This window comes from Nuphar pumila, chromosome 13 (genome assembly GCF_984573655.1).
Source record: "Nuphar pumila chromosome 13, dmNupPumi1.hap1.1, whole genome shotgun sequence".
Classification (NCBI taxonomy): Eukaryota; Viridiplantae; Streptophyta; class Magnoliopsida; order Nymphaeales; family Nymphaeaceae; genus Nuphar; species Nuphar pumila.
Window position 1 is genome coordinate 2,991,608 of NC_143261.1, and position 15,859 is coordinate 3,007,466.

The 15,859-nt window shown below is 36.4% G+C and overlaps 1 protein-coding gene across 1 annotated transcript; it reads right to left on the reverse strand.

Annotated features, from left to right (window-relative positions):
- Positions 1 to 225: 225 nt before the first annotated feature.
- Positions 226 to 11,926, reverse strand: LOC149817518 (protein disulfide isomerase pTAC5, chloroplastic-like). Its single transcript, XM_089985823.1, has 6 exons — positions 11,375 to 11,926; positions 10,804 to 10,899; positions 1,605 to 1,727; positions 966 to 1,218; positions 588 to 625; positions 226 to 480 (listed from the first exon to the last, which is right to left on the reverse strand). The coding sequence occupies exons 1-6, from the start codon at positions 11,924 to 11,926 to the stop codon at positions 382 to 384; spliced, it is 1,161 nt and encodes a 386-aa protein (XP_089841949.1). The 3' UTR covers positions 226 to 381.
- Positions 11,927 to 15,859: the final 3,933 nt, after the last annotated feature.

The following is a 15,859-nucleotide window of genomic DNA, read 5'->3' on the forward strand; positions in this document are numbered from 1 at the left end:
TATATATATATATATATATATATATATATATATATATATATATATATATATCCGTGTCCCGTTCCCTCATTTTTTGAAATTGCTTACCCTCCCGTGCCCAGGTGACATAGATTTAATGGAATGGAATCCACTGACGATCTCAGGCCAAAAATAAAATATGCAAGACTCACAGCCAAGCATGAAAATGGACAACAGTCCAGAACCTTTGTTCTCGAGGAAGAGAGATACATTATACAACTCATTTGATTACGGTATTACGCTCCATCTACACATTTAATGGTCAAAAGGCACCGTATATTCATACATACAAACATATATCTGTAATATACGTATTTGACTCGTAGTGCATATAAAGTAATAAACATACGTCGATAGGCAAAGTCATGGGCTTATTATAGCTTTTCCCTCGCAGATGTCACAGATGGTATAACCAAAGCCCTCACAGTAGGGACACTTGGCTCCTTCCACCCAGTCAAGGAACTGCAGCAGTTAGAGATTGCAAATGAGAACAAATAGCATATAGAGGGCAAGAAAAGAAAAAGAGTAAGCTCAGAGACAATTCAAATCTTGACCGAGCTCAATCTAACCTGCGCTTCGATATTGGGCTCACATGTACCATCACATTCTGCAAAGAAAACATACGAATTCTTTAGTCAAGCAATTACTGTTCTAATCAACGTGATCAAAAGCATCAGCATAGTTGAGACTACCCTGGAAATATCACAACCTGGAGCCCAACTTCGTCATGCAAACCAAGGACTCACATGTCGTGTTGAATTTCCAAGAAAAAATTATTTAAGCCTTGAGCTGGCTCAAACTTGGAGAATTACCCCCACCAACTTGATCGACTTCTAAGCATTCATCACATGTCAATGCTTAAGGGCTTAGAGCAAATCTTCAAGCACTTGAACAGAAATACAACCGCAAGTGTGAACACTAGGCTTTAAATGAAAAGAAAGCTCTACCTGTGCACATCAAGCGGCCTTCACCACGACAGCCAAGGCATTTCATTCCCGACTTAACCTCACTTCTACCAACTTGTTTGTCCCTATCAGCAAGCCTTGATGGTTCTTCCCACCTATTTTCTCCCAGAAGAAAGACTCTATGCTCTGAAATCTCAGCTTCCATGACATCATTATCCTTCATAAGAATTTGCTTAATCTCTGCAACTTCAGTGACAGAAGTGATAGATGCTTGAGCAGATCCATTAATTCCATCCTACCAATAAAGATAAACCAAAAATTGGAGACACCATTCAATGTTTCTCAATTGTCAAGCACCAAACAAAAAAATACTAAGCGGCAGCTTCAAAGAGGAGAATATGCATTTCAGACACAGCAATGAATCAAAGACACTAAGAACGTTGAAACTTGTTAACATCTAGTTTTTCAAACTAGGGAACACCCACCAGTGTAACATGAACCCAAAGATCCCTCGATGAAGACTATGCAACTTTATAAATCCAACTGGTTCATTCAACCATAAAAAGCTCAAATATGACACAAGCTAAAGGTTACAACATACTGACTGAAACTAGTGCAAAGGTGAAATAAAACAGAGAACATCAGCCCCCCAGCAGCTGTACCGTGATGCAATTGACATACCTTCCCAGCAATTAATTTAGTGCTCCCTTCCTCATCAGCATTTTCTTTCAATCGTAACTTTCCATATAGTCTTTCCAATAGTTTCAAAGTCATAATTCCATCTTGAAGCAAACTAAATGATGCCTATGAGAATAGATTTCCAAATCAAAGTCAAATTCCATAAAAACAAACTTAGGTACTAGGTTTATGGTAAGATATATTCCTGCAATTTGAGCAGCACATAACTAAACCAATAGCTTAAGTAAATATATGGTAGAACAAGGATATGAACCAGGCTAAATGTAAGGGATGTTAAAATCTTTTTAAGGTGCCTTAAGACGACAGCAAGTATACCAAAACAGATATTTTTAGGATTTCCAACATAAGCAGTTGTAGTTCAGCATCTGTGAAAGTGAAACACAGTACAATCACAAAAACATACATGCTGCATATGAAATTAGGTAATCAACTTCAAATTTTAAGCTTAGATAATTTATAGCCCCAAGAGGTTGAGATACGCAATGCAAATAGACAATATACAACACCATTGGAACAGCAAAACCCTTGGCAAAGATGACAGACGAAAACAGAACACAAATATCTGCAGTACAAGGTTGCCTCCAGTTATACAGTCTCATCAACGGACAGCATAAATTTGCTTGTCTCTTTTTACTTGATCTTCATTTTTTCTTTTGTTAATGTAATGTGTGAAGATGAAGAAAACACAGGAAAAGGTATAGTGCAAGGTGGAAGACTTGGATAATGCACATCCTTAAGTAACAAAGTCATGAACTAAGTGATTGGAACACTTCACAGTGGTTCAAACTCTTGAAAGCTTCCTTTTGTGAATCAAATCCCTGAACTGATAAATCATGGTATGTAGGTCAAAAGACTCAACTATCCACAAAAAACTTTACACCATGTTAAAAATAATGGATGAACAAAAGATTACACTTGAAGGATAAATAAACCATATTTGTTGGCTATAGAAATTTAGGTGGTCGTGTTGAGGATATCACACAACACATCATACAATCAACACTCCAAGATCTAAGACAAACCAAAAAAGAAGCAAAAAACACAAGAAAAACACAAAGGTAAGACTGATTTACATATACTTTGTGTTAAAATATATGTATCAATATATATATATATATTCAAATGCACCACAATACCTGATAGGGGTATTATGGTCATTTCACACCATGATAGGGGTACTTGTTTTTCTTCTTTTTTCTGTAATTATTTTATTTTTATTTTTTATTTTATTTTTAATTTCTTTAAGCCACCTAAGGGACCCCACCATAGAGTCGTTGGGGGATCCCAACGACTCCATGGGAGCCCCCTTTTGTGGCTCTCCTTTTGAGGCCATGTGGCCCCTCTTCCTCTCTTTTCTTTTGTATAAATAGGTGTGAACCCCTTTGTATTTGTTTCATGCTTGAGAGCTCTCTCTCTTTCAATAAAGAGACTGTGTATGTGTTGTCCCTTTGTGGACTTGGCTATTGTCTCTTTTGTTTGTCCATTGTAGGACATTGCAAGTGCTTATAGCACTCTTTGTATTTTCGCATATCTCATTACATGATATCAAAGCCACGTGGTTCTTAGAGGAAAAAAGGTGGTACATATATTTCTCATCTATTGTCTCCCGTTTCTCACTTTTTTGTGGCATTATGGAAGCAAAAATCGACCTATCCTTCAAACTCAATGGAAAGAACTATATGATGTGGGCTTCGGCTATGAAGAACAACCTTAAAGGTAAGAAACTTTGGGGGTATGTTATGGGTTTCATTCCAGAACCTAGATTGGAGCTTACAAAGATCGAAGGTGGCCAAGAAAAGGCTCTTGAAGAAGATGTTCGCCTCAAAGCCATTGAAAATCATCAAAAAGAAGTTGAAGATTGGGAAAGCAATCATGCAAAAATCCTTGCTTGGTTCATGAACAATGTCAAACTCAAGGTATGTGCTAATATAGCTAAATTTTGCCGGGCTAATGAGGCTTGGTTTTTTATTAAGGGTATGTATACCCAAAAGGATCTTGCAAGAGCATATTTCTTGCAAGAAAAAATTAGAACCACCAAACAAGGTGATTCAAGTATTCAAAATTACTATAGTGCTTTAAATTCACTATGGGATAAGTTGGCTCTTTTAGAGCCAAAAATGGGTTGTTATGGAAGATGTTGAATTAAGACAAAAGCAAATGGAACAAGATCGATTGTTCCAATTCTTATTTGGGTTACATCCCAAATTTGAGCAAGTGAGGTCATCACTTCTCCATAGATCTATCTTTCCTCCAATAGAAGACGTCGTTGCCGAAATCACTCAAGAAGAAACTAGGCTTGGCATGAGTAAGAATGTTGATGAAGTGCTTGTCGTATCCAAACCCAGCAACAATGTAAAAACCTATAAACCACCTCACTTCGGTAAACAAGAAAACTACAATGGAGGAAGAAAAATGATTGTTTGTCATCATTGCTATGAGTCGGGTCACATTAAACCCGCTTGCCCAAAGCTCAATGAAACTTTCAAACCTAAGGTGGTCTCTCTTGAAGAATCTACCACCAAAGAAGATGAAGGCAAGAATGGTGATCTCAAAGAGACTCTTGATCAAATATCCATGGCTCTTTAACAAATCCTTAAGGCTACTTCCTCCACATCGGGTGTGGTCATTGCGTCTACATCATCATTCGGTACGTATTCTTGGATCTTAGACTTCGGAGCATATTTTCATATGACCCCTCATGAAAATGCCTTAGTCGATGTTTGCACAAATTCAAAAGGCTCTTGTGTTTCTACGGCCGATGAAACTTTTTTGAAAATCTCTAGTATTCGAACTCTAAACTCAAAAAATTCTCAAAATCTTTTTGTTCCAAAAGTTAGAGTTGTCTCAAAACTAAATTTAAACCTTTTTTCGGTCTCCCAAATTGCCGACCATGGATGTGAAATATCTTTCTCATCTAATGGTTGCTTTGTGCAGGATCTCCGGTCCGGAAAGCGGATTGGGCAAGGCCATAGGAAGGGAGACCTCTACTATATGGATCATCTAAACCTTCCTACAAACCATTTTTGTTCTTATGTCCAAGAAAAAAAATATTGAAACTTGGCATAAAAGGCTTGGTCATCCAAGTTATTCAAAAATGTATCTTTTTCCGTTTAGAAACAAATTTTGTAAGAAAAAAGACATTAATTGCAAAGATTGTAATTTTGAAAAAATAAAGTCTATTCATTTTCCAACTAAAACTTTTCTCTCTTCAAGACCCTTTGAATTTGTGCACTTGGATGTTTGGGGACCATCTCCGGTCATGTCTAAAGGGGGTTACTCCTTTTATGTCACTTTCATCGATGACTTTACTCGATATGTTTGGATCTATTTTCTTGATCACAAATCAAAAGTGTTTTCCTTTTTTAAAGAATTTCATATGAAAATTCAAAAGCAATTTCAAAGTAATATATCTGCATTGAGAACCGATTCCGGTGGTGAGTACTTATCTAATGAATTCCAAAATTATTTAACTCAAAATGAAATTTGTCATCAAAAATCATGTCCTAGAACTCCACAATAAAACAGACTAGCGGAAAAAAAGTATAGGCATATCATAGAAACCGCTAGAACATTGTTTGTCTCTAAGAATATTAAAAAAATAAATTGGGCCAAAGCCATCTTAACCTCAACATACCTAATCAATAGAATGCCTTCCTCAAAATTAAAGAATGTCTCTCCCTATGAAAAACTTTTTAAATTCTCTCTGGATTTCAATCATCTTCGCATTTTTTGTTGCAAATGCTTTGTTCTCTTGCATAAGAGAGATAAGTTGTCTCCAAAGGCAATTGAATGTGTTTTTCTAGATTATAGGGAAAATAAAAAAGGCTATAGGTGTTTTGATTTCGAAAATGACAAGCTATATGTTTCAAAAGATGTAACTTTCTTAGAAGATGAGAATGATTTTGAAAAAATGAAAAAATCAAATGAAAGTGATTATATGTTTTTACATGATCTTATTGATGACATAAATGATGACTCTATGAATCATCTTGAAAGCATAGAAGACACTTGTGATGTGTCCAATCTTGATGTGTCACCATCAAGTGATTGTGCTAGTAATGAAAATATTAATGTTTACACCAGGAGAGATCAAGAAAGGCCTATTAGTGCCTTAGAAAAATACTCTCAAATTTTTGAATCTTCAGAAGAGCCCCCCAACCGACACTCTTCTAGAAAATCAATACCCCCTAATAGGTTTGTATACTATGAGTCTTTAGCACTCAATTATCGAGCATGTTTGATAACCTTACATTCATATTATGAACCCACTCACTATAATCAAGCTAAAACTCTACCACATTGGGTTAAAGCAATAAAAATAAAATTAGATGTGCTAAAAAAGGCTAATACTTGGGAAATAGTCAAACTCCCTCCGCATAAAAAACCTATTGGATGTCGTTGAGTCTTTAAAGTTAAAACTAAAAGAGATGGATCCTTAGAAAGATATAAAGTCAAGTTAGTAGCAAAGAGATATTCGCAAGAATATGAAATCAACTATGAGGAAACATTTGTGCCTGTAGCCCGAATGACTAGTATCAGAACTCTAATAGTTGTCGCATCAACAAAAAAATGGCCTATATATCAACTCAATGTGAAAAATGTCTTTTTAAATGAGAATTTAAATGAAGAGGTATATATGGATCCACCACCTGAAATTAATATTGGACAAGGTCAAACTCTTAAAAGCCTTATATGGTCTTAAACAAGCCCAGGCTTGGTATGATCATTTCGGTGATATCATGGTTAAATTAGGATTTCACTCATGTTATACTGACACTGCTCTCTTTGTTAAAAGTGCAGGTACTAGCACTGTTATTTTATTGCTTTATGTTGATGATATGATTATCACTGGGAATGATCAAAATAGTATTGTTGATGTTAAAACCATGTTAAAAAAATAATTTTGACATGTCTGATTTAGGCTTTCTTAGATATTTTCTTGGTATTGAAGTTGTATATTCTCCTAGAGGATATATTTTGTCGCAAATGAAGCTTGTTGTTGATATATGTACCAAGTCTAGCATTTCAGATGATAAAAAGGTAGAGACTCCAGAGGTTATTAATGCCAAATTAAGGTTGGAGGACGGGGTTTTTCTGGAAGATCCCACACCCTACAGACAACTCATTGGATCTCTCACTTACCTAACCATCACCAGACCAGACATCGCTCATGTGGTTCACTCTGCAAGCCAATTTCAGCATGCTCCTACATTTGTGCATATGAGCATCGTACTCCGGGTCATCCGATACATCAAAAACACTATAAATAAAGGGTTATTTCTATCTTCAACTTCTTTATTAAACCTTCTTGCTTATACTGATGCAGATTGAGAAGATAACCCTAATGATAGAATCTCAACTACTGGTTTTTGTGTATTTTTAGGAGATTCCTTAATTGCCTAGAGATGCAAGAAGCAACAGAAAGTCTCGCTATCTTCAAATGAAGCTGAATACCGGAGCTTCAAAGACATGAGGGTTGATATTGCTGGAGCTTCAAAGTTATGCTGTGACAACAAGAGTGCCATATATATTGCAAGCAATCACACCTTCCATGAGCGCACCAAACATATCGAGATGGACTGTAATTATCTTCGAGATGAATTTTTACGAGGAACAATTACTCTCTCATATGTCACTTCAGAATATCAGCTGACGGACTTCTTCACTAAATAAAGCTCTTCTCGCTCCCCGCTTCATGTTTCTTCTTGGCAAACTTTCCATCATCTCCCCGTAAAGTTTGAGGGGGGTGTTAATATATATATATATATATATATATATATATATTCAAATACACCATAATACCCGATAGGGGTATTATAGTCATTTCACATTGTACCCGATAGGGGTACTTGTTTTTCTTCTTTTTTCTGTAATTATTTTATTTTTATTTTTTAATTTTTAATTTCTTTAAGCCATCTAAGGGGCCCCACCATAGAGTCGTTGGGGGCTCCCAATGACTCCATGGGAGCCCCCTTTTCTGGCTCTCCTTTTGAGGCCATGTGGCCCCTCTTCCTCTCTTTTCTTTTGTATAAATAGGGGTGAACCCCTTTGTATTTGTTTCATGCTTGAGAGCTCTCTCTCTTTCAATAAAGAGACTTTTATATTTTTGCCTATCTCAAGGCTTGCGTATGTGTTGTCCCTTTGTGGACTTGCTATTGTCTCTTTTGTTTGTCCATTGTAGGACATTGCAAGTGCTTATAACACTCTTTGTATTTCCGCATATCTCATTATACTTTGATCATGTGAATGGCACAATGTACAAATACTTATCAGTAGAAACTTGTGTCCTTGTTTAAAAGCTTCTAAATTAAATCCGTGTTAAGCTTGTGTTCATTAAAAGAAATATAAAATTCATTTTACTTCATCTCCTGTTAGAAACAAAATTGTGTAGAGTTGATACACTCTGATATTTGAAAAGAGCCTACTGTTTATTAGTAGTTTAAAAGATTTTATTTCATTGATTGATGATTTCTTTAGACAAGTTTGGATTTATATGTTCAAGAGAAAATCAGATATTTTTCCTTTATTTAAAGAATTCAATATTTTCATTTGAAATGAGAAAGGAAAAAATACTAAGTGCCTAAGATCTGACAATGGAGAAAGTGTTCTCTTGAGGAGAACACAGAGTTCTGTTTTCGTTAAAAATTAATAGGCACTTCATTGTCCCAGTACATAAAAACAAAATTGAGCAACAAACCACGTGAATAATATAGTTATGATCGAGCCAAAAGTTTGTTGAACATGACTGAGATTAAGCAATGCTTTTAGGCACAAACTGTTAACAAGACATGCCTCCTAGTGAACCAACTCCCCACGACTACATCAGGATGAAAAATTACACAAGGGATAAGGTATAAAGAAAGTTTGTTACTGTTTCCTACATACTCTTGGTTGTGGAAAAGAACAGGGAAATGAAAGGGGTCAAACGAGATAATTTGATGGTTAGTTTGAATCCCATGGGGGTTTTCCCCCAGCTTATCAAAAAGGAAAAAGAAGATGAAAATGAATTTGTTAGTTCTAAATACTGACAAGTGACATGAAACTGATGAAATCATGTGTAATAAGAACCCTAAAAAAATATTTACAAAAAAAAAATCAATAAACCAAAGAAGGCTTAGGACTATGAAATCCACCTTCATGGGTAAAAGCCTAGAAGGATTATTAATCCACCTTCGTGGGTAAAAGACTGCATCATCAATTATGCTCACATAACAGAAGAACATGAGCTTTGTGAGAAAACACTCTTAGTTCAGTTCAGTAGAACGCGGGTCTCCAAAACCCAATGTCGTAGATTCAAATCCTACAGAGCGTGATTCTACTTTGTACTGAATCACATTAACTTGAATTTGAATTGCAAGCATCAATCAAATTTCACCTCCTAAATATCAGGAGGCTAGTAAGGTCAAAATTTGTTATCCTCTAGAGAGCATCCATGCATAAAGCTATCAGTTGCAAAAAAGTCATCAAGCAGGTGAGTGGGTGGGGGAAGAAAAGCAAGGGTATTGGTAAAAGATACAACGCCCAACTCACTGTTCAAATTTAGATCCAAAAATCAGGCACTTATTTTAACAAATTATTTCATTCAGTTGTTCACTTAACTACTATTTGTATCATGCTGATATGACACCTGTATTTGGTTTAAAATTCAACTGGATGTAAAAACAACTCTTGCATGAAAATCTTAACTGAAACAATTTATATGACTCAGCCAGAAGGATTTGCTGTTAAAAAAAGGGAAATCTGATTCATCAGCTGAACAAATCATTATACAAGCTAAAACGAGTGAACAGATGCTAGTATAAGTGATTTTGTTCCTTCATTTGAGCTTGAGATTTAGAAGATGTGGAGTTCACTATCGTGCATACTTATCCACATTGAAAAATGGCTGTTTCATAATTTCATTCTATGTGTTGATACCATGATAGCTGAGGGTACTCCAAAAGAAAGTGTCTCCAGAATAGAAGCTTGTTTCATTACATATCGTGAAATGAAAGAGTTATAAATCAGAGATTTGGAAAGATGATATCGGAGTAGAAAAATAATAACATTTAAAATACTTTAAAGGGCTATGCAGGAAAGGTATTGTGGCCCTTTAACATAAGGAATGTTTCTTATGCATAGAAACTTTGGCAATGTGTCCTAGTATAAAAACAAAGAAGACGAGATGTCCCAATCATGACGCCCATTTACGGTGGAGAACCTTATGTTTGCAATGGTGTTCCCAAACTAAACATCAGAATTTGGAAGCAATGGAAGCAAAGAACCAGTATATGGCAAATCAAAGTTCAAAACATTGTACTATCAAGGAGATCCTATAATATGTGGAAAAAGTGCTTCTAATGACACTATTTATTATAGTGATGAAGCGGGGGGGGGGGGGGGGGGGGGGTTTACATAGGTGCAAATTTTGCAAGTGATAGAGATAAACGTGGATCTACCATTGGCTCTCTCATCTCTATAGCAGGTGGCAGTATTAGCTGAATGTCAATATTACCCTTTGTGGTAACTTTGTCTGTAATAGAAATAGAATACCACACAGGCATACACAAGAACTTTGTAGCTGAAACTATTGCTTAGAGAGCCCAATGTAACACAAAAGGTGATGTCATTGTGCCACAAAAGTCAAAGTATGTTACGCTGGACAAAGAATCATGAGTTTAATGATTGCACTAAGCATATAAATGTCCAATGAAAAATATAAGAGATTTAAAAGTGGCTTTTATCGGATAAACATGGGGTTAGTGTCATGATATTTTTCAAAAAAAGCATTATTTTGAAAAGGATACAATATTTTCGGGATCATGTTGTGTCTGAAAATATTGCAATTATCGGCAGTATTTGTAACATAGGATCAAACATATAATACTGGAATTAGAGTAGAGGCACAATATCTACAATCAAAGAGAATGAATTGGTCTACTCGACCTAGCAAATCGTCAAAGGTAATATAGAAGTTATGCACAACCACCTGAGACCACAGCCACATAGTGTATAGAGAAAACCAAGTCCTTAGGTGAATTCATGATTTTTTTTCTTAGGTAGGTGAGTTCATGGTTTAAGGTGTTGGATAGAGAGAGTAAACACAATGCAGGAGATCATCAGCTAGTCTAACCAAGTAAGTTATGGCAATCCAGAAAAAAATTGCTGCGAACAAGAAAAATGAAAAACAGCATTCACTCACTTGCCATGTTTTTACAGCGCGCTCTGTTCCGCTTGAGAAGGTTGAGAATTCCATATCTTCTTCGCCCGAGTAAAATCCTAATCTCTGCAAGGCTTCCTGCCGGAGTGAAAATAAACAAACACAAATTAAAATAGAAGAACGAAAAGGACGGCAAGTAAAATGAACGCATCCTCTACAACTAAGAAAGTAGCAAGTAACAAAAAAAATCTACCAAAAGCAACAAAAATTCACCAACAAAAACGCACTTAGATCAACCACAGGATTGCTATCTAAAACCAACTAAAGTCTTGCAAAACGATTGAGATTATATGATAAAATAGTTATTACGACTAGCATCTCGGTTCACGCTATTAATTGATGTAATTATCACTAGTCCCGATGATGTTTACCTTAAGTACGACACAATTTATTAGTTCGTTAGAGAAGATGGAGAATCGTGACCATCTCTCTGGTTCTACCACTCCAAAACTTACATCTCCAAGATTTAGACAATAAAAATGAGCAATTAAGGAAATAAATTAAACTCGCCTTCACAAAAATGCAAGCAAAATCAACATCTTCCATTGCAGACCTGCATCGCCCGAACGTCTTCCCCTTCCGAACCCTTCCTCAGCGACCTCTTCGTATTCGCCTGTTTTTTCTCTCGTGCAGACGCAGGAACCCTAACTTCTTCGACTACCACCGCTTTTTGTTCAATCTGATCGGGAATCTGACTCCTAGACGATGCCGGTAAGGACTTCAAATCTGCGCCCTTCAGAGTCTGCAAGAGAGGCGTGAAATTGGAGATCAGATCCGTGACCGATGCTTCCTGTGACAATCGTTCCCTCTTTAGAGCTTCCAACTCGAATCTTAGGGCTTCGATCTCCTGATTGAGAGCGTGGCGCTCGGAATTCCATCGCGATTCCTCTCGGAGCCACCGCTGCTCCTCACGGAGACATCTCTGCTCTTCTCTGAGCCAACGGGCCTCCTCTGCCTTCCACAAGGAACCCTGGGACAATCGGACGGCGAATCGTTTGGGGAACTTTAGGGTTAGAGTTTTAGCGGGATTTTGAAAACCGGGATAGGATGAGGGAAGGATGGCGGGGGCGGTAAGAAGGTGGAGACGGAGAGAAGCGGAAGCCATCTCTTTGAAGATAAGAAGAGAGCGCTTGCCGTTTAAAAGGGATGTACTTGCGAAACACCCCTCCATTTTGCAAAATATAACAAATCTGTCCTCCTATACCAAACGGATCGGATAAGATTCTGATTATGTCGGATCCGGTTTCTAATCCGGATTTGAAATTCATCAATAGTATCCGATCTGAATCCGGATCCGATCGGTATCCGATGAGGTAGTTGAGTACCCGACGAGGCACTTGAATCTGGATCCATCAACCCAGAGCTTTACTTCGCAGGAGGCGTGACCCAGTTTCCGCTGAGGGTTTTTCTTTGTCACAAAAAAAAAAAGGTTTCCTTCCATGTAATAAATGCAAATAAATTGGATTTGATCCAAATTCAAACATATATCCAACACGAAACACTGATCTGAATATAAGTGACCCAGTTCCCGGTGAGGGTTTTCCTTTGTCATAAAAAAAAAGTTTTCTAAAATGTGATAAAAGCAAATAGATTGAATTTGATCCAAATTCAAGCATATATCCATCACAAACCACTGATCTGAATATTATCCAAATCCATAAAATAATCCAATGTGATCTGAACTTGCATTCCGACCTTACTTTAAGGGACCATATATGGAAATAATGTATCGATTTCAGAGCGGATAACCGAATCCATGTGCACTCCTGCTTGTATTATTTGGAGCATCGTGTTGGTTGCAGGTCAGGCTTGGGTCACTGTTGGATTTCGAGACCATATGTGGGAATCTATGTCTGGTTTCTAACTTCGATGTGCAAAAAATTGACCCGGTAATATATATCATGCTGGGTTGGACCTGGCACATATGGGCACGTTTATTTGCCTAACCTGAATCGGACCTGTCTAAGGATGGCAGCAGGCGGGGAAAAATGCGCAGCTACCTACTGGATGCTCAGCATTTTTTCTGTGAAAAATGCCCAAAAATAGTTATAGCGGCTTGAAACCGCCGTTAAAGTTCTTTTTAAAAAGGACAGACACATCCTTTATAGGCTTCAAAGGCAGTTTCGAGCGTTGCTAAAGGTCCCAACAGAACTGAGACCTTTAGCGGTGCTCGGAAAGTGTGCTAATTCCTTTTCAACGTGAAAAAACTCGCTTTTCAGCATTTTTTCTGTGTTTTTTGCGATATCTGTCCATCACACCCTGCGATGGACGGCCTCTCTCTCTCTCTCTCTCTCTCTCTCTCTCTCTCTCTCTCTCTCTCTCTATATATATATATATATATATATATATATATATATATATATATATATATATATTCAGGAAAGAATAATATAAGTTTACAAAAACTTACTTACCAACATCATTATAACTAAACAATAATTAATAAATTAATTTAAAAGTATGTGAAATACAACCATAAAACAATCAGACGTATTTTTTATACATGTTATAAACAAGTGTACAATCCAGTTGCATTTCAAATAACAAATAAAGTGTTTAAATGCAACATAAGTCTCTAAGTTTTGGATAGAATATATTCACGAAATAAGAGGAAAGCAATGCAGTTACATTAGCCTACGAGAGTTCCCCATTTCATCTATCATGTTACATGTTTCTTCGCATTAAAAATGTGTGTTTTAACTACAAGCAATTAAAAAATTTAAATGATACATGTATTTGTTTATCTTTTATGGAAAATAGAAAGATTTCTTATATTAGTGAAATGCATACAAAATACATGAGAGATACATTTCCCATACAAAGTAAATAGGTTTCTCCTATAATGAAAACGAATTTCTCCCTTGATGTGAAACTGTTACCCATGAGTTTCTCATGCAAGCTTCTAAAACATTGGATTTTATGCATCAAAAACAGCTTTTGAGAAAACGGGTTTCCCACATTCAAAAAGAGTTTATAGTAACCATGAACAGTACTTAGTTTTTTTTCTCGAGATTGTTACTCAAGCAACAAGTTTAAAAATCCATAATTGGATTTTAATCACTCTTTTTAATCGTTAACATCAATATATTACACTATAACAATCATTGGTGAATTACATTGGAAAGCCGTGATGACACATAATTTCCTCTTATTAAAAAAAATGTAGTAGAAAAGAATTTGCTATGAATTTTTACTACATATAAAATGACATATATTGTACAAGTTTCATGTATTTTAGAAAAGTTGGCATGTATGACTTGAAAAGCGTTTTAAATCATTTTTTTTTGTTTATATGAAAAAAAAACAGAGAACCCACCCCTGAGCTCAGAGACTTAATGATGTGGACTCGGTGAATACCAATCCACGATCCAAGATCCAAATGGATCTTGACACACGCAGAAGCTTATACGACAATGAGTCCGAACATGCCTCTGGGAAAACGAAATTTTGAGACTCGAACACTCTGCTTCGACAGATGTTGTTCAAATAAAAGTTGTGCATGACTTGCACAACTTTCCAACGAATCTGAAAATACGGGATTCGGATCAGAGGTGTCTGTTCCACGGACTCGGGACTGAGATGGATGAACAAGGCTATGACAGACTTTTGAATTCTATAGACAGTCTGTTCGAAAGGATTTTTGACCCTGCAAACAGTAGAGTTCGTGAAAACTCTCAACTGAAAAATCGAAGGTCAGATTCAGACCTTTTCAACGAACCAAAATTCAGATTTTTTTAAGTTTTCTACAAAGCTCTATGAATTTTTTAATTCAAGAAAATGTATGAGTTATTGTTGAATGAACTAAATTTTACACTATTCGACAGCAACAACAAATATTGATGTTTTTGAAACACCTTAACGAAGATTCAGCTAGAACTCTAAACATGAAAGTTTTAGATATAGGTTCTTGCTTTACACAAATTAAACAAAATAATTTTTTATGCAATGAATCTCGAGATAATTGGAAAATACCAAACACCACTAGGAGTATTCTGAAACAAACAAATGATAGTGGATTCTTGTCAAACCAAGAATTTGACAGCACTTTCAAGGACTCAAACTGTCGATTCATGAAATAGACTCAACTACAAAGTTGTAGATAATCTTCTTAGATTTTCGCAAAGCTAAAGAACGCCAAAAACTGACTAGTATCGAGGCCAATACGATTGTTTCTTTGGAGTCATTGTAGACAAATCAGGATTCGGAAATCCAGGTTTTGACAGAAAATCCGAGTTATATAATAACCAATAGAACTAGATATTTTATGAACAATAGAGTCACTTCGTAACATAAAAGACTTTTATTCATTCAATCAAAAAATAACACATACCCTATTACAACTTACAAGCAATATTTAACAAGAAACACATGAAAAAAATTGAAAATGAAGGAACAAGCGAACCAACGGTTTTATCCGAAAGGAAGATGGTAATGGATATCGTTGGGAAGCAACCGACACCAATGGGGATTCACGAACAATAGCTTGAACAATCACTTTGAGAGCCAGCAACCACAAATCTCAAGCTTTCACAACACGGCAAGGTTGATCTTCACCAAAGAGATTCTAAAAAAAACTCACAAACTCGAGCTTTCCACCAGCCAAAGGAGTTGATGCTGTCAGCAGGAAACTTTCCAGGGATTTTAGCAACTTAATCGAGCCTAATCACGCAAAATGGTAAACAATAAACTTGTAGGGAAAAATCTTAGTTTTCCAACAAGCTGAAGAATCATGCAATTTAGACTCGTATCTAGGGAGAAACAGTCAAAATACTGAGACTATCTTCACCCTTCAAAACACTTCTTCTCCACTAAGAAAATTTCAAGCCAAAGCCACCTTCCCTTGGTCGACCTCCCTTTATTAATAGGCTTGAAGCTTGGAGAAGAGCCACCATAAAGATGGTATGGCATTCTCACGCCTTCTTCTAAAATTGAGTTTGACTTGTGCTAATTTTGGCCATGGGCATTAAAAGATCCAATAACTATATTTGACTTGGATCAGTCAAGGCTGAGATTTTGAATGAGGGCCAAGATGGTCCAC

Bases quoted from the DNA above. Each gene is read 5' to 3' on its own strand.
- LOC149817518 (XM_089985823.1), bottom strand. From the start codon at position 11,926: ATGGCTTCCGCTTCTCTCCGTCTCCACCTTCTTACCGCCCCCGCCATC. The intron at 1,728-10,803 runs GTGAGTGAATGC...CTATTCTCATAG, and splicing joins GCGCTGTAAAAACATGGCAA to GCATCATTTAGTTTGCTTCA. The intron at 481-587 runs GTTAGATTGAGC...TAACTGCTGCAG, and splicing joins AGCCCAATATCGAAGCGCAG to TTCCTTGACTGGGTGGAAGG.